Source organism: Malus sylvestris, chromosome 8 (assembly GCF_916048215.2).
Source record: "Malus sylvestris chromosome 8, drMalSylv7.2, whole genome shotgun sequence".
In the NCBI taxonomy this organism is placed as follows: Eukaryota; Viridiplantae; Streptophyta; class Magnoliopsida; order Rosales; family Rosaceae; genus Malus; species Malus sylvestris.
Window position 1 is genome coordinate 24018945 of NC_062267.1, and position 18021 is coordinate 24036965.

The window sequence follows — 18021 nt, forward strand, 5'->3', positions numbered from 1 at the left end:
ATACTATTTACTTTACCATTTATTTTGTCATTATCGGTAAAACTCAAAGTTTTCAAACCATTTTCATTAGTTTTTCTAAAAAAATATGTTAGGCCCGAATGGTAATCTGTTTCCTTACGGCTCAGTTGAAATACAATTTGGCCCAATGGCCCAAATCTAAGAAGGAGAACTGTCTCTCCCAAGGGGAAAATTAGAATTGCTTGGCTGCTGGGATTATGTTATCCCGGGTTAGAGCATCAAGTAACGAATCCCAAACAGGCTTAATGATGACGCCCAACAAAATTATACATACCCACCCACTGCTCCTTCACAAATGGCTTCTACACTCTGCTGCAGAGCCGACGCCCTTCGAACCATCTCCTCCTCCGCCACAATTCGACGCCGTCTTCCCCTGGTGGGAGCATTCTGCGTATTCACCTTGGGCATCTCCAACCTCCTTCCCACTCTCTCCTTCTCCGCCTTCAGAACGGGCACCGCTCAGTCTCTCCCTTTTGCCCCTTTCTTGAAGTACGCCACCGTCACCGCCACCTTCTTCTCCTTCGGTCTCTGATTCCGAAAGGGTTTTTATTTAATTTCATTGTTTACTGTGTTGTGGGTTTATAGATCAAAGTTTGGCAGCCGATCAGCAGGCGTTGGTTCTGTGAGAATGGAAGGGAGTAGCGATACTACTGTTCCAAGCATTGTTGTTTATGTTACTGTGCCCAGCAGAGAAGTAGGTTAGTATTTATTGATCAAAATGATTAATGGGTTTTCTTTTTTCTTTTTTTTGCATTTTTTGATTTGGGTTTTGTTTTGTTTTCGAGAAGATTATGATTTTTCGTCATTGGGTGCTTGATTATTGAGACACAAGATGGATATATGGTTGACTTTGTGTGTGAAATTATGATGAGTTGACTGTAGTCTGCATGTCTGCTTTGTCTATGAGCATCCTTTGGCGAATAATAAACAATGCACATGGGTTACACCTTCAGTCTTATTTTTTTTCCTTGAGACATACAGTAGGTTTGGTTAGCCCTCTACTCAATTTTATGTGTTGCATGCTTTTCTCATAGCTTCGAAATTTCACAACTACCAAGCTTTCGTTTAAGGTTTGGAAGACTGAAGCTAAAGCTACTTTACTTATTTTATCTTTTATGACATGCTATCTTTCTGCAGGAAAGAAGTTGGCTGAAAGCTTAGTCAGAGAAAAACTTGCAGCCTGTGTTAACCTAGTGCCAGGTATGCGCTTCATATTAATCCTTACATTATGCTTGTATGTTGTTTTGCCTACTGCTTTTGTTGCAGACCAATTCATGTCATCCGTATATATTCCAAAGAGCATGGGCTGTTAAGTTTACATTTGCTTGTTCCGATGATATTACTGACCTCTTTTTCTGGGAATAATGATGGAAAGACTGAACACAAATTTTGCAAGTTGATAATTTAGTTTTTTTATATGTCTGAATAAACATAGAGGTCACACTTGGTGCGATGGCAAGTGCCTTCGCCCATCAGCGGTAGGTCTCGGGTTCGAGACTTGGGAGCAGCTTCTTCATAAATGGGGGTAAGGCTAGCCGACATTCACCTCTCCCAGACCCTGCGTAAAGCGGGAGCCTTGTGCACTGGGTACGACCTTTATATGTCTGAATAAACATAATTTTCGGGTCAACACCAACCATCTGACTTGGAGTAAGCCAAAGTGCCAAACATCTTATTTCTTGTACCATCTGCTAAAACATGGTTGTGGAACATAGTTCGTACTTAGATTCTGTACCTTATTTATCAACCCCCCCCTCCCCCGGGGAACCCTTTTTTGTTTCTCGCCTGTGTTTTTTTGTTACTGCTAGATCATGATTACAATGTGTGGACTACTTAAGTTTTGATTGCCTTGGTTAATTGCTTAGTATAGAAGGAACATCGATGTTTGCTGGGATTGGCCAAGCTATGTACTTGTTAACATGCGTGCTATCTACTTGAACTGTTATTTGTGTCCTTTAAAATAAGACTCTCGTGTCCTCCCTTCTATTGATATTGATACTGCATTTTAATCTTTGAATTGACAACTGAACTTATGAATTTCTTCATTAACATTCTTGCATACAACTTGCATCAAGCCTGTATTTCTTGTTTGATTCATGTTGAATATTGTGAATGCAGGCATTGAGTCCGTCTATGAGTGGAAAGGAGAGGTACAGAACTTATGAATTTGGATTGTTCACATGCGATTTTGTTGCATTGAAATTTGTATATTTTCATAAGCAAGCACGAGATATGGAAAATATGTGTACACTTAATTCACCTTTTTTTATTGGTGGATAGGTCCAGACAGATTCTGAAGAACTTCTTATAATCAAGACAAGGCAATCCCTTTTTGAAGCTTTGACTGCGCATGTCAAGGCAAACCATCCATACGAGTAAGCTCAAAGCTTCTGCAGAATGAATTTCATATAATTGTTATAACTTAGTTGCAAGCTGAAAATTCCAAATAATTGGAAGATTGTGGTAGCCACAATGCTCTACGTAACTTATAGACCAGATCATATGCCTAGTCCCTTCAGCCAGAACTGTTGCCACAAATCCTACCTTGTAGATTCAGAATGTTTCTGCACCCAGTAATCCCCTCTGCTAAGACTGACCTCTCTCTCTCTTTTCTTGTATTCTCTTTTATCAGTGTTCCGGAAGTTATTGCCTTGCCTATCAACGCAGGCAGTCTCCCGTACCTAGAATGGATCAAAAACAGCACAAGGGACTGACTCAAAGCTTCTTATAACGGATCAAGTACATTGAACCGTTGGAGTGTTTCTTGAAGTAGGCAAGCAGATGGTTCGAATGGTGTTTGTCGATGTGTAAGTATGTGTGCAAATAAAACAAGCTGCATGATATTTTCTGAGTGTTACAGTTGAAACTGGGAATTACTTATCGCTGGCGGGTTTCCCGTTGGTTTTTCTAAGATAATATACGGACTTTATATCAGTAAAAGCTGTACTTAGTTAAATCTACCCCTCCATGGCATTGTGCGTTTCCTCATCGTCTTTTTTGGAAAGAACCAACAAGAGTCGGGCGGCCTGAGATGGGTGCGATGCCTGTTTTGTGACATGGAATTGGTGAATGATAAAAAGGGAGTGAAAACGAAAACGAAAGCGATAGTGAAAACTGAAATTGATTTTGAAAACAGTTTCATCTTTCTGAAAATCAGAAATTGAAATCAGTTACCAACTTACCAAACAAGATCTTGGTGAAAACTTAAAACGAAACGGTTATAACACCGCCCACGTTACTTTTCTTGATGCAAGAAAAGTCACTAATCCATGTAACGAGGCATCGAGGTATCCGATGGTCCCATCAAAATATCGATTAATCCAATGAAAATAAAATTTTCTATCTTGTCATCCTTGATTATCTCACCCCACCCGTAATCCAAATTTAGATTAAAAAAAGCTGGTTGCTGTTACCATCAAATTCTATCCATCACAAATCACTTAAAAGACAAATTTGAAAACAAGTTCAGTATCAACGTTGCGGAACAATGTACAAATTAACACACTTTCTTCCAATCACCACAGGAAAACGGCATTCAATGCCCACCGAGGCTCCTCCAGAGGATCAACGTGGCCTTTCCGCCTTTCGCTGCCCTCTATGCCTCGTCCAACTGGTCCTGCATAAACACAACATAAAAAATAACATATAAAACAGATCATCATCAATCTAGAGAGAGAGAGAGAGAGAGAGGAGTGAAGGCGAGGCTAACCGAAGCATCAGAAGTCCAAAGAGTGAGGTTGTCCCTTAGAAGTTGCATGATTAGAGTGCTGTCCTTGTATGATTCTTCTCCCAGAGTGTCTAGCTCAGCAATAGCTTCCTCAAATGCCTAATTATTCACAATACAAAGCAACTTTAGATTAAAAAAGCTGGTTGCTGTTCCCATCAAAAGGTAGGCGCACAGCTACAACCACACATCTCAAGTAAACAAAAACTTGACAAGACGAAGTTTTAATCTTCAAGCTTTTTAAATGCATGAATGTCAGGAAGCAAGCAAGTATTTTCCATCGTGACTTACTGTGGCATGTCTCACAGAATATGTTTCATTTCATCATCTGCTGAAAGTTGGGTAATCAAAAGGATCGGTATGCAGCCGATACAATATAAAATTTAAGTAATCTACCAACTAGCTCTTGGTTTAGTCGTACCTCTCTTCCCAACGTTTGAAGAGGTCCCAAGTTTGATTCCCCAATGGATTACCAAAAAAATAAAAACTAATATGAAGCAAACCATTCAAGTTTCAACCATCAAAGAATATAACAATTTTGCAATTTGACAAAACAACTCGACAGACACGTATAAAAAAGCACCAATCCAACAAGATTTTCAAGACACTGCCCACTGCCAAACACATGGGGATAATTTCTTTTAATAATAAACAATGATCACCTCAATAATTCATCGAACTTTCAGTACAGCAAGCATGGAAATAACAACTAGCACACACAAAATGTCAAAGAGCAACTACGTTAAGTATCACCAAAACTTTTATGAGAGATTTTAAAGTCCTCTCCCCACAAAGTAAACAACCTAAACCCATTTCATATCGTGAATTATTCAGATTTGGTGCCTATCAATATAACATACAGAAACCAATTCATGCAGGTTTTGCTTAAGTAAATATTAAATAAGAAAGTTGATACCATATAAAACACTTACGCAGCGAGACAACACTGTAACACATCCTAACGAAATTCACTAAAATAGTACAAAGAAAGAAAGAAAAGTAACATTGCAAAATCGTAATGGGCCCGTTTGGGAGTGGTTCTGGGAAGGCCAGAATCACTTTTCGAGGAGAAACACACCCATAAAATCACTTACCAAATCATTCAAGAGATGGAGAAACACCTCCAACGTGCTTCTACATAACTCAATTATGGTTTAAGAGAGAAGCACATACCTCAGAAGTGATTATGGCTTTCCCAGAAACACTGCCAAGATTCTAACAAGATTATAGTGAGATAGGAAAGTTACCTGTTTGGCCATGCTGCAAGCTTTATCAGACTGATTGAGAATCTCATAGTAGAACACTGAGAAATTCAGTGCCAGACCCAATCTTATTGGATGAGTTGGTGACAGATCCGCAAGCGCTATGTCCTTCACACACCAAATTAAACCTCAAAATTTTATCTTCCAAAATCTAATCAATTCCAATTAACATAATTCAAATTTTGGGTTTTTTTTTCTCCTTAATTTCAGTAGCAAACCCAGAAATTAAACAATTACGTAAATAATTAAAAATGTTAACGCTGACTGACAGCCTCAAAACCCTCAAATTGTAAAAACCCAGATGTTCAAAAGGTCAAAACTTTATGAGAATCGAGACGACGCCGTTACCTGGGCAGCCTTGTAAGCAAGCATAGTGTCCTCAGCAGCAGTCTTTCTCTCCTCGGCGGATTTGAACTCCGCCATGTAGCGGTGGTAGTCGCCCTTCATCTTCAGATAGAAGACCTTGGACTCACTGGCCGACGCCGACGGCACGAGATTGGAGTCCAAGAGCTTCAATATGTTAGCGCAGACATCAGAGAGCTCGGACTCGACCTTGGATCTGTACTCCTTGACGAGCGCCACGTGTTCCTCGTTCTTCCGGCCCTCCTCCTTCTGCTCGATCGACGACACGATGCGCCAGGCGGCACGGAGCGAGCCGATCACGTTCTTGTACGCAACGGAGAGAAGATTGCGCTCCTCGACGGTCAGCTCGGCGGCCGGAGTCGAACCAACAACCAGCTTCTCCATGAACTGGACCATCTCCTCGTAGCGCTCCGCTTGCTCGGAGAGCTTCGCCAGGTACACGTACTGCTCCCTGGTGAGGTTATCGGGGACGACGGAAGCCATCGGAATGGGTGTTGGAAGACGAGCTCGGCGATTGCGCGTTAGGTGTTTGTGAAAATGTCTGTGAGAAAGAGAGGGGGAGAAGGCGGGATTAAAAGAAGCCGAAAGGGGCCCAAAGGGATTCCAGAGTTGGTGGTGTCACAAAGTTACAGATAAGCTCAAGGTGGTTATTGCGGAAATGGAAATGCCAGTCATCATTTTTCAATTTTTTTTTAATTTTTTTTAAAGGTACAGCAAGTCACGGATATTCATTCCTTCTAAGTCTGGAAATGCTATAATTTCACTTTATCTCAAGCAGACTCACCAGCTCAGAACACCGAACACGATACTACATTTTTTTTGTTTATTGAAGAGCTGTAGTTTGCGTTCTTACCAATTTTTTTTTATTTTTTCACTTTCCTAAATTAACTTTTTTTAAATTTTTATAATTTTACTTTTCGTTGGGAACAATGTCTTTTTGCCTCTTTCTCTATGCCGTCAATGCCTAACTATCTGCTTTGTCACGCTTTGGAAATTTGTTGGACATTTGTTGGGACTTTATTGGCTTGAGACTAAATAGGTATGAAGTGGGTGGCATAACAAAACAAAAGATAACAAAGTTTATAGGGTTTGGCCGGTGCGAGAAATTCTCTTGCAACTAATATAGCGTTCTAGTAATTTTATTGGTAGTTCAAAAGAAAAAATTTAAGAGTATTATCCTTGTGATATATGATTAATACGTGTTCAAACGGTCCAATTGATAATAACCACATAAAGTTAGTGATTAGTTCGATTTTAAGAGAAATGGAAAACAAAAGATTGAAACCTAGTTTAAAGTTAGAACATAGACATTTTATAAGAAAAAAATTGAATGATGAAAACCTAGTTTACACCAAATAATACAAATACCACCCCAAGAAGATTTTTGACAACCTATCATCCAACTCCATTTTATTTTTATTTTTTTTAAGTTGTACTACAATGATGAATTTGCGTTATATATTTCGTCAAGTTCAATTTCATTTTCAAGATTGGTAAGAGCAATACCACCCGTTATTAATCATGCCCATTGATTTCCGTACTCATTGGAAATCAAACGCACCAAATTGTGCCATAATGACACAACGATCAAATTTCAATTTTTTTTTACTATTGAAAATCAACAGTCCAGATCCTTAGTCCGTTGGAAATCCAACAATTTTAGCGCTGCACCTCAGGAAGTCGTTTGACTGTCTCAACTTTTGGCGCAAGTCCTGACAATTGAAGGCCAGGGATTCTAACGGGCTTGGTAGAGCCCAGCAATTGCCTGCCATATTTTGAGCCGCTGGGGCCACTTTGGTGGATTTTGGGCAATACAATGGAAGTATTTTTTCTCACTATCATTTAATGTGGTGTATACTCATCATTTTATTTATCATCGTTATATAAGCTTGAATTTCAAGATTCGTGTAATGGATATAAACAAATCATAAAATTTAAACTCATTTAACGATGATAAATAGGATAGTGAACATACACCACACTAAATGATGGTGTGCAAAAATACATTCGCCCTTGCCCTAGCCCTTGCCTTTTTTGGATGGATGGAAACGCTCTAAATAACTTGGGGTAAAAATTGGGTTTACCGTTTACCCTAACTCATGCAACATAAGCTAAATAGGGCCCCTGCAATTTTGTTATTAATATTGTGCCGAAAATTGCCCTTAGACAAGGATTCGCGTGATGTTGTTTAGGCAAAATTTTTAAGATAGAGACAAAAGTGGTCCATTCACATTAAAAGTGAAAATTGAGTGCGTGGTAAATCGTTAAAAACGTTTATTCGGATATATTTATGCGTAACAGTTCATGTTAAATTTATGCGAAACTTCCCCAAATAAATTTTAAAGAACTATAATTTGTTACTAATAATACGAGTATCACAAACACTTGAGCTGAATAACATAGTAATATTTGGATGGAGTGCTTCCCGAATCTAGGAATTTAGATGACGTTTATAAGGTAAAGTTGTCTATTATTCCAAGAATTGGATAAGAATGAAAGAAGGAAAACAATTTCAAATGATTCATTTTAAATTTATTGTTTTCTAATTTTTTATTAGAACATTTTGGTCAATCCAAATAAATTTGTTCTTCATAGTTAAGACTAGTTCTCCAAGAAAAAATTGGGACTACTGTACACATCAATAGCTTACAATTAATCTTGAAAGATGGACGGTCACTAATTTAATATTATTCTTATTTACTTGTAAGTGAAAGATTTTAGATTCGATTCTTATCGAAAGCAAATCTGAATCATATTACCTTAGTGTAGATAATATCATTTGTTAAAAAAATGAGAGGTATTCAGTTTGAATATCGTAGATGTCCATCTAACATGGCAAAACTTTTAGATGAAGGCATGATGTCTCCATCTCAATCATGGCTATTTTCATAAACAAATTATTTTATTTTATCCTTTAATCAGTGCACTCACTCAATGATATAAAGAACGGAAATTTTAAGATTTTATTTTCATGTTAGGTGGTGGATCAAATGTTTGTGTATAGAGTTTCTAAGAGCACGTCCAGCGGGGAGTTTGCTCGGGGGCCAGGCCTCCAGATAGTAGCAAATTGCTAGGGGGATGACCTCCAACGTTGGGAAGCCCGAGCGACAGGCGAGGCCCGAGGAGTAGGCCCGTCAAGGATTGCCAGCTCGAGAGCCCGAAGGTTGCGTCAGGTGCGTGCATTTCACGCGCGCGTGGGTGCGAGTCATCTGACAAAAAAACAGGGCTGGGGCCCGCGACGTCAGTTGAGAAAAGTTACCGTTGGGGAAGCCACATGGCTTCCCCATGTCTGTTCGATTGAAATGGTCCTATTTTATGGACCGTTGGATTTCCAAATGTAAAAAACATTTAAAAATCTCATTTAATTTCATCCGTTTAATCTAAGATCAACGGTCTACGTTATTAGGTTTTGTAAATAAAAAAAAATTTAAAAATCTAAAATGTTACCGTTGTGACACGTGGCACAATCTGGAGTGTTGAAATTTATTTATTTTTAAATCCAACGACAGAGATTAATTAGGTGAATAAAAATTAAAAAAAATGTAAAAAATTCTTAATAATCCGAAGAAAAAAAATTTGAAAAATTATAAAAAATTTTGATTTTACTTTTCTATAAATACCTTCTCATTATCTTGTACCCTACACCACAATTTCATATTTTCTCAACTACTTTCAACCACATTCCTATTTTTCTCTCAAAGTTTCAATCCAATTTTTTTTCCAACAAAATGACTACTCAAGCAGGTACGAATTGGACACTTCTTGAAGATGTTGTGTTGTGTACTAGTTGGGTTCAAGTTACTCATGATTCGATTACGGGTAATGAGATGCAGTTGCGAGAAATATGGAGTCTTATTCATACCAATTATCTTGAGAAAATGGGTGGGCAAAGAACTAAAGAATCGATGTCCAATCATTGGAAATTACTTAGTCAGTCGTTTAGTACGTGGAGAGACGCCTTGGCACAAGCGAGTGGTAATCTTCGAAGTGGGGAAAATTTAGCGGATCAGATAACAATATATTATTTATTTGTTTGTATTATTTGTTAGCTACTTTCATTATATTTATTTGTTTGTATTATTTATTTGTTTACCTACTTTCATTATAATTATTTGTTAGCTACTTTCATTATATTTATTTGTTTGTATTATTTATTACTTACTTTCATTATAATTATTTATGAGCTACTTTCATTATAATTATTTATGAGTTTTGTGCAATTAGTTATGAGTTTTCTTTTAAAATATGTCAATTTACTCTAAACTGTCAGCCTGTTAAATTTTCCATCAAATTTGACACTTTTTTTTTATTAGGTTGCTTTTCACTTGAAAGAATCAAAGATTACCCATAATTTGACGGAAAGATTAACAGATAGACGGTCTAAGGCAAATTGGCACTTTTTTATTTTTTTTTATTTTTTAACAAAAGATATTTTATATCTTAAGGGAGAGTGGGTGAACTTAGTCTCATAAGGGCTCGTTTGGATATGCTTTTAAAATAATTGAAAGTGTTTTTAGAGAAAATTGTTTTAGGTTCCAAAATCGCTTGAAGTGCTTTTCCAGGATTCACTTGCATTTTTACTAAAAATTGGTTCTAACAACATTTTCACCAGCTTTCAGTCATTTTAAAAGTACATGCAAACGAGCTAAATGTTGTTCAAACTCACCTTTTGTGAGAATCAAATTTAAGATTTCTTACTTACAAATGAAGAAAAATGTCGCTAGACCATAATACGAAGTGACAAATTAAGACATTTTAAATCACCAAAGGGCTCAAAGGGCATTGGATTGGAAGATTTTTCCTTAAAAACAAGAAAGAAAGATAAGCGTATGCAAGTTTGGGCTTTTTTTTGGGCGGAAAACACACATAAACGAAGAAGCAGAAACCCCACAGACACGATGTGGCGTTTTTGATTTGGTGCGCCTTGTCCCTTGAGAGCGGAAGCAGCCTTTCACCTCCGCCCTGCAACTCAAGTTAGCAGCTAGATTTTGGTTACAGAAAGTGTTGGCTTTTCACATTAATCCTCCAGGTGAGTCTTTCCAGGCATTGCAAATTTGCAATTGTGTTTTTAATCCATTTTTTTATTTATTTGTACGAATTTCCGTTGATTTGCAAGGAATTTTGAAGGAAAAATAAAAACTTAAAGACAACGGAATTGAAATTTGGAACATTTTCTGCCCATTAATCAGTCCATTTGAGTTTTTGAAATTTGAATTTATGGGGAAAGTGGTTGGTTGATTTTTCAGAGAGTAGGTTAGTGGATTCAAGTTCAGTTTTAAGGTTTCCCAAACCCACAAAAACCCTTCACTTTTTCATCATTTGTGAAATAATTGAATGTCGAATGACAAACTGGATGGAAAAACAAGTTTCTTGAGAAGTTTGCGTGATAATTAGGCGTTACGGCCTCTCAATCCTCAATTTGTTAGAGGAATTATATATAAATTTAATACATATCACAAGCAGGTGCACCTACTTGATTGCTAAAAACCCAATTCAGTAGATGCACTGGCTTGCGGCATAATTCGTGTTACTGATTGAGGATTGAGAGCCTGTAACGCCTAATTCTCGTGCAATCTGTTCAAGAACTTGTTTTTCCTTCCAGTTTGTTATTTGGCATTCAGTTGTTTCCGAGATGATGTTAATGAACTGTTTTTGTGGGTTTGTGGATGATTCAAGTGAAATAGTTATTGTCTAGAGAGCTAGGGTGTTACAGGAACAAGAGTAAGTTCATTTACGTTGGATATCAAGGCAGAAAGATGCGTGATTTCTGAATCCGCTTGCTTTCTGTTCTCTTTTGGTTGATGCCTTCTGTGTCTAAAGGCATCCTACCTAGATTAGCCAATATGATTCCAAAGAGTCTCCTCATCAGCTCGTTATATGTGCCGTGCGTCTGTTTATATTACTGTTTGAAATTAAGTTTGATTAGAAATTTAGAATGGAATTTTATGCGTGTTTTACAAAAACATAATCTCTTTTTTTATGCTCAATTTGCAATTCCTTTTGATGAATCCTCTGTTTATATAGTTTTGTCGTCACATTATTGCTAACGTTGCCACTTCCTGTACCAAGTTGTTTTCAGTTTTTAGCAATGGTTTTACACTTTTTCTTTAAAACAGCTGACATACATAAGTATTTAAGATCCTCATATTCTTCAGATGACAGGGCCCTAGCAAGACAGCAGCAGTTCTCATGAATGCTATGAGAGTGAATAAAAGTCAGTGCCGTGGGTTCTCATCCTCTCCCTCGACACTCTCATCGTCACTTCCATGGATCTCTCCTCTTCACTTTTCAAGAGTCAAACTTCACAAACCAGACCCCCCACCCGAAACCACAGGCACCCAGACAGAAACGAGGAGGAAAGGCAAATATATTTCTCACGAATCTGCCATCAACTTAATCAAACGTGGGAGAGATCCACAGCATGCCTTGGAAATATTTAACATGGTATCTGAACAAAAGGGTTTTAATCACAACAATGCCACCTATGGAACTATCCTCCAGAAGCTTGCTCAGTCCAAGAAGTTCAAGGCTATCGATGCAATTCTTCATCAAATGACCTATGAGACCTGCAAATTTCATGAGGGTATTTTCCTTAATCTCATGAGGCATTTTTCAAAATCCTCTATGCATGAAAGAGTGCTTGAAATGTTCTATGCTATCCAGCCAATAGTTCGAGAAAAACCCTCTCTCAAATCCATCAGTACTTGTCTCAATCTACTGATTGAAGCAAATCAGGTTGATTTGGCCCAACAATTTCTCACACATTTGAAAAAGAATTTTAACTTCAAGCCAAACACATGCATTGTCAACATCTTGGTTAAGCACCATTGCAAGAATGGGGATCTTGATTCTGCTTTTGAGGTTCTGAAGGAAATGAAAAGGTCCAAAATTTCATACCCTAATTTGATTACGTATTCAACTCTCTTGGGTGGTGTCTGTGAAAGTGGAAGACTCGCAGAAGCAATGGAGTTGTTCGAAGAAATGATCTCAAAGGACCAAATCTTGCCTGATGCCCTAACTTACAACATTTTGATTAATGGGTTTTGCCATGGTGGCAAAGTCGACAGGGCTAGGAAGATATTGGAGTTTATGAAGAGCAATGGATGCAATCCAAATGTATTCAATTATACCGCTCTGATGAACGGTTTATGCAAAGAGAAGAGATTGAAGGAGGCCAGGGAAGTTTTCCATGAAATGATGAGCTTCGGTATAAAGCCTGATACAGTTGGTTACACTGGTTTGATTAATTGCTGCTGTAGGACTGGGAAAGTGAATGAAGCTATAGAGTTGCTCAAAGAGATGAAAGAGAGAGAGTGCAAAGCTGATACCGTGACTTTCAATGTGATACTCGGAGGGTTGTGCAGAGAAGGCAGAATTGAGGATGCTCTTGAGATGCTGGAGAAACTTCCTTACGAGGGTGTCTATCTCAACAAGGCAAGCTACAGGATTGTGTTGAATCTCTTGTGTCAAAAAGGTGAATTGAAGAAGGCAACTGCGTTGTTGGGGTTAATGATGGGTAGGGGGTTCATACCACATTATGCAACTTCAAATGAGCTGCTGGTTCGCATTTCTGAGGCCGGAATGGCAGAAGAGGCGTCCATGGCTTTGTTTGGATTAATGGAGATGGGATTTAAGCCACTGCCTGATTCCTGGGCTGTTTTGGTTGAATCAATCTGCAGAGAAAGAAAGCTTCTGTCTGCATTTGAACTTCTCGATGAGTTGGTGGTTGTAGAGCAGGATTAAGCCCTGAGACAGATTTCAGATGCAAGAGAAAAGTTACATCCTAGGCTTGAAAACCCCTAGGTGATGAAGATGCTGGCAATTCAACATAAAGTAATGGGATTAAGAAAACATTCTGATCTGATTTGCAGTTGCAATCTACGTCTTCTTTCTGGTAAGAGGAAATGGATCATCTTTCATGATACTCGTGAGGCGGGGAAAATTCAATCCTTAACATGAAAATGGAATTTGAACGATAGTGGCACCAGGTCTTTGTTCTGCAGTGCTGACGAACTTCATTAACATTATACGGGAGGAAAGCTCATAAATCATAAGGTTTGAAACCAGGTTAGTAAGGTCCGATGTAGCTTGATGTTGTAGTATTTAAACAAAGAGGAGAATTGGAAAATTTTGCAGTACCGTGCACAGCCGCTCTTGTTCTAAGGGCGCCTCTACTTGCAAGGAAGCATCTCAGTTATGGCACATTGTTTTCTGTAGAGTTGAATCATTAGCCATTTCTATTGTATTATTCCTTGGTGTACGTAGTTCAAGTCCTTTTGCTGTTTATATATGAAAAATTGAATCTGGAAGGCAAAAGGCATGCTCGGGTTTCGAGAGCTTCCGGTCATCTTCTGGTTTCAAGCACTAATTGACCAAGGTCTGTGCAGCTATGCCCAATCGAACCTGTAGGTACAACTTGCCTATGAAAACCGGCTTCGGCTTGTAAACAAAAAGATACGAACTGTCCAAGAAATTTAGTTTTTCGTTCTGCGACTGTTGGATTCTAACATACCATCACGCTTCCATACTGCATCCTTGTTGGTTCATTCTGTCCACATTAACACTACCTCGATGGTAAATCTTTCCTTCGAAACAGCTTCGCAAAGATTAGAAGAGATTGTCTCTTGCAATCAATGCATAGTCTCAATGACGTCACTTATCCATCAAATATTTGTCACGGGTTTAAATATTACCCAAACTATCCAATAAAAGTTTTTCATGCGACGTCAGTAGTTGCATGAGAGTATCTCTTCAAGACTAGGCCTAGTTACGTGGTATAATCAGGCTTTGATATCAACTGTTATGATATTACTGAGAACTTGTCACGAAAAACCAGTATATACGGATAGAGCACCCCAGGATCTCACAAACCACGCCAAGACATGCTATTTTAATTTCAACATGGGGCAATTGGGTCCTAACATTCTCACACGTGCATGAAAGACTATCAACTGTTGATGCAAGTAGAACCCACCAAAACGCATAAGGATTAAAGGCCGCTTATTCACCAAAAAAAAGGCCGCTCAAGCATGAGTTGGAGCGACTGTCCTAGCACGGCATCCACCAAAACTAGAACACAGATTTCCAACGGAATAAGAATTCTAACAGATCAAAAAGCAAAACCACAAGAGCCATAAAAAAAAAGCAGTAACAAGCTTCCATGTGCTCTCAAATGTCACCCACGTACATTATCAGCACCCGAAACAAACAAACAAAAAGGTTTGTCTCGGGTCGAGCATCGAATGATTCCATAATTATTGGATAAGCATTGGGGGCAGGTAGAATATTATACAAATACAACTCTACAAGAAAGAGGTGACATCTAACATGGGCAGGTAGGCAAAAGACATCACAATAGAAAGTGATATCCTTTGTTTCTCTATTTTATGCATGTGCACATGATGATAGTAACCTCCAAATACAACCAAGGACACAGATCATTGTTTTCCCTTACTATGCCACTTGCAGTGTCAGCAAATATGTGCCGTGCACGTTGTAAAGATTTTCCCGTCTTTAACGAAAAGGATTTCTGTGCAGGTTGTTTTGTCTTACCAAATTGAAGTCCTCATCCCCAGGCCACTGCACGTCAATATAAGACCTTTGTAGCGGTTTAGATACTCCTGCGGTCAACAAACTATACGTTAGAAGGAAGAAAACCACGGAAGGAAAATGTAGATGCAGGAAAAAGAAACGTATCTTGATGGTACAGACGAGGGAATTCTTACAGTTATATTATAGTCGTAGACGTAAAGCATCCCTTTCTTGTCATATTCTACTCTCTTCACTGGATCACTCAAAACTGTTCAATGAAATCGAAACACCTTCCTTAGATTCAAAAATGAAACCGAAATACAGTCCTCAGTCATGCCTAGAAGAAAATCAGCTAATTAACAGAAGTCTTCTAAGTGCCAGCCACAGAGACACCTTTTGGCTTTTCTAAGCACTCACACTTCATGCATTAGTTAGAATAAAGCAACAACATTCAAATTATTGGGTTACCATTTAAACTGGACTATCAAAATGGATATATGTCTAAAGTTTTCTAAGGCCAATGACATACATAACGCATGCACCTATAGAGTGTTGTTTTGTCGGAAATAATACTCCAAGGCAGCATTTAAGTAGGAGGAACAAATCCAGGGAACTAATCCAGATGACTACTGCCTCAATCATACTTGTTCTGAATTCAGGCTTAGTTAAAGTATGACAGGCACAAATTTTGGGTGCAGAAAGCCAACCTATATGAATCCTCCCAAGTCCCATCTAATCTTTTAGGAAACCAACAAAAAATCGAAATAAGTAGCTAAAATCTGAATATGTCAATACAAATCAGAAGACTTAAGGAAACACATATAGCCTATAATCAAGCAGCATAGTCTATATGTTACCTTTGTGAAGCATGCCTCCCGAAGGTTAGCAAACCTATAGCTAACAGAAAACTTATATCTATAAAGTATTTTGCAGATACCTTTTCGTCATGTTGGGAAACTAAACAGATGAACATTATTGACCATGAGCGACACATCACTTATAAAATGATTCCCATTAACAAAGACGAACAAGTTGGAAAAATCGCTTTTGCAAAAATTTGCTGTCCCTGCCATATTACATCGCAAGCCTTTCCAGGTTTTCCCTCATATTGAGCTTGATGTTTTGCCATTCCGAAGTCATTTCTAATTTTGAAGTAATCTAAGGAGCCAGTAATTTCAATGCCCAATACCAATTTCATACTCCTTCACCTTTCTAAAAACTCTAGCTATACTCATGTATTTGGTCATAAAACAATCATGCATCAAGTCATTATTTTCCCAAAAAAGTGTTCCCTGATACATGTTTTGAACTATATCACTAAAGGGCTCAAAAACTACTTTCATACAGCCTCTGTCGGTTTGGTGAGCCATGGATGATTGATGACACACCAATGTCTTCGACTAAACGGATATAAGAAATTAAGAATAGGCCAGTAACAGCTACCTAAATATTCGATTGTTAGGTAGCTGTAGCAATTCAGCAACAAGAGATTCTTATACTCCACAAACCTCTTCGCCAACACAGTCCTTTAAAAATACTAAACCAAGAACACTGCCCACACTTCCTAGCCCAAAAACTATTTAACCCCACATCGCCATATCTAAGAACGAAGTGTCTGATTATCAAAACTAGAGTGCCATTGGGCACACATGGTCCTAAATTACACACAAATTACCCACATCAAATTGGGTGCTCTTAGTAATAGCTCAAATTCTTGCAACAAACCCATTGTTCCTGGAAGTCCGAAAACTCTAAGCAACCAACGCTAGCTCGAAAGTATAAGCAAAATGCATATTGGGCAAGAATGTAAAAAGGAACCTTGATAGGCCTCGTTTATCTCTTGAAACCTAGAGGTGGCACTGTCCTGGTCCTTGTGCTTATCCGGATGCCATTTCTGCACCCACAAATCACAAAGAAGCAAAATTTAAAGCATTTCAGTAAGCAACAAACGAACCCAAAAATTAAAATATTAAAAAAAAACTAAAAAATGTGTAAAAAAAATCGAAAATTACAAACCAAGGCGAGGCGGATGTAGTTGGAGCGAATAGCATCGTCGTTGGCATCATAATCCACTTCCAATATCTTGTAGTAATCCTAAACACATCAATACCCATGTAATTGAGTAAACGAACAGCTAAAAAAATGGAAAACAAATGATTAAAAAACCCTATTTGTGCCGGCGAAAGAACAAGACCTTGGGCTTGGAGAGGTCGGAGAAGAAATCGAAATTGAGATGGGAATCCTGGTCGGATTGTTGTTGCTGTTGTTGTTGGTCGGTGTCTGCGAAAATGGTGTCGTCCCACTCGTCCCACATCATGCTGGTGTTGTCGGCGTCTGTGAAATGAGAAATATCACAGAGAAAGCAGAGAGAGATTTGGGTTGGGATTTTGGGAGACGGGAGGAATGGGGGAGAAGAATGGTAGGAATTCTGTGGGGCTGCGATTGCTTTTCCTCTGCCTCATCCTTTTCTTTTTTTTTAATTTTATATGTGAAAACCAAAAACATACAAAATTGTAAAAATATTTTTTTAACAAACGATAACGTTAGTGATTAAACAATCGATTAAAATTGAACACACACCATCATCCATGTACGCAATTGTTTTCCTCCAGTATTTGACCAAACACAAAAATGAGAATCGAGTTACAACTACTAGGATCCTTACTTTGACTTCATTCGATCAAAAAACCTTGACCACTATTTTGGGTGTTCATAATATCTAATTGAAAGATAAATTGATTTTTTTTGTTGGGTTGTAAATTTCTAATTTTAGAACCAGGAAAAGCTAAATGTGGATTTTTTGGTACTAATTGAGAAATATCTTTGAAGTAGTATATATATTTTTGACATAGCTATTTTCCTTTGTTTAACCACTTTTCTTGTCAAACTTAGAACCAGAAATATTTGGAAAATTTGGAAAAATAACCAAATTTTAGATCTCATATAGAATTATAACCACTATTTTAATTTTATGATAATTATAATCAAAACTTGATGTAAAAGTATTAATATACTCTTAATACTATGGTTTCTCACAACAACCACAACACAACCCTTAAACTACCTTAAAATGTTGAGGATTACTGCAGATTGAGGCTACTGAATTAGCTTTCTCTTTAATTA

The 18021-nt window shown here is 38.0% G+C and overlaps 4 protein-coding genes across 5 annotated transcripts; 2 read left to right on the forward strand and 2 right to left on the reverse strand.

Annotated features, from left to right (window-relative positions):
- Positions 1-278: 278 nt before the first annotated feature.
- Positions 279-2958, forward strand: LOC126631667 (protein CutA, chloroplastic-like). Its single transcript, XM_050301787.1, has 6 exons — positions 279-507; positions 604-716; positions 1156-1218; positions 2137-2168; positions 2299-2393; positions 2651-2958. Exons 1-6 carry the CDS (start codon positions 314-316, stop codon positions 2730-2732), a joined length of 579 nt encoding a protein of 192 aa, XP_050157744.1. The 5' UTR covers positions 279-313; the 3' UTR covers positions 2733-2958.
- A 417-nt stretch (positions 2959-3375) lies between these two features.
- On the reverse strand, positions 3376-5999 carry LOC126631666 (14-3-3-like protein B). Its single transcript, XM_050301786.1, has 4 exons — positions 5353-5999; positions 4990-5112; positions 3728-3844; positions 3376-3634 (listed from the first exon to the last, which is right to left on the reverse strand). Exons 1-4 carry the CDS (start codon positions 5848-5850, stop codon positions 3614-3616), a joined length of 759 nt encoding a protein of 252 aa, XP_050157743.1. The 5' UTR covers positions 5851-5999; the 3' UTR covers positions 3376-3613.
- A 4166-nt stretch (positions 6000-10165) lies between these two features.
- Positions 10166-13860, forward strand: LOC126631665 (pentatricopeptide repeat-containing protein At5g18475). 2 transcript variants are annotated; one of them, XM_050301785.1, is made up of 2 exons: positions 10166-10396; positions 11530-13860. In XM_050301785.1, exon 2 carries the CDS (start codon positions 11557-11559, stop codon positions 13108-13110), a length of 1554 nt encoding a protein of 517 aa, XP_050157742.1. In that variant the 5' UTR covers positions 10166-10396; positions 11530-11556; the 3' UTR covers positions 13111-13860. The 2 variants fall into 2 exon arrangements, with proteins under 2 accessions (XP_050157742.1, XP_050157741.1); XM_050301784.1 differs by having other exon boundaries at positions 10167-10396; positions 11523-13860.
- Positions 13861-14530: 670 nt separating this feature from the next.
- On the reverse strand, positions 14531-17375 carry LOC126631668 (uncharacterized). Its single transcript, XM_050301788.1, has 5 exons — positions 17093-17375; positions 16915-16992; positions 16717-16792; positions 15093-15166; positions 14531-14987 (listed from the first exon to the last, which is right to left on the reverse strand). Exons 1-5 carry the CDS (start codon positions 17213-17215, stop codon positions 14916-14918), a joined length of 423 nt encoding a protein of 140 aa, XP_050157745.1. The 5' UTR covers positions 17216-17375; the 3' UTR covers positions 14531-14915.
- Positions 17376-18021: the final 646 nt, after the last annotated feature.

What these genes read in the sequence shown, in the direction of transcription:
- LOC126631667 (XM_050301787.1), top strand. Translation starts at nt 314, where the DNA reads ATGGCTTCTACACTCTGCTGCAGAGCCGACGCCCTTCGAACCATCTCC. An exon ending in CCTTTTGCCCCTTTCTTGAA is followed by an intron (nt 508 to 603) that starts GTACGCCACCGT and finishes GTGGGTTTATAG; the next exon opens with ATCAAAGTTTGGCAGCCGAT. An exon ending in TGTGCCCAGCAGAGAAGTAG is followed by an intron (nt 717 to 1,155) that starts GTTAGTATTTAT and finishes ATCTTTCTGCAG; the next exon opens with GAAAGAAGTTGGCTGAAAGC.
- LOC126631666 (XM_050301786.1), bottom strand. Translation starts at nt 5,850, where the DNA reads ATGGCTTCCGTCGTCCCCGATAACCTCACCAGGGAGCAGTACGTGTAC. An exon ending in TTGCTTACAAGGCTGCCCAG is followed by an intron (nt 5,113 to 5,352) that starts GTAACGGCGTCG and finishes TGGTGTGTGAAG; the next exon opens with GACATAGCGCTTGCGGATCT. An exon ending in TTTGGACTTCTGATGCTTCG is followed by an intron (nt 3,635 to 3,727) that starts GTTAGCCTCGCC and finishes GTGTTTATGCAG; the next exon opens with GACCAGTTGGACGAGGCATA.
- LOC126631665 (XM_050301785.1), top strand. Translation starts at nt 11,557, where the DNA reads ATGAATGCTATGAGAGTGAATAAAAGTCAGTGCCGTGGGTTCTCATCC.
- LOC126631668 (XM_050301788.1), bottom strand. Translation starts at nt 17,215, where the DNA reads ATGATGTGGGACGAGTGGGACGACACCATTTTCGCAGACACCGACCAA. An exon ending in CCGACCTCTCCAAGCCCAAG is followed by an intron (nt 16,993 to 17,092) that starts GTCTTGTTCTTT and finishes TGATGTGTTTAG; the next exon opens with GATTACTACAAGATATTGGA. An exon ending in TCTACGACTATAATATAACT is followed by an intron (nt 14,988 to 15,092) that starts GTAAGAATTCCC and finishes TGTTGACCGCAG; the next exon opens with GAGTATCTAAACCGCTACAA.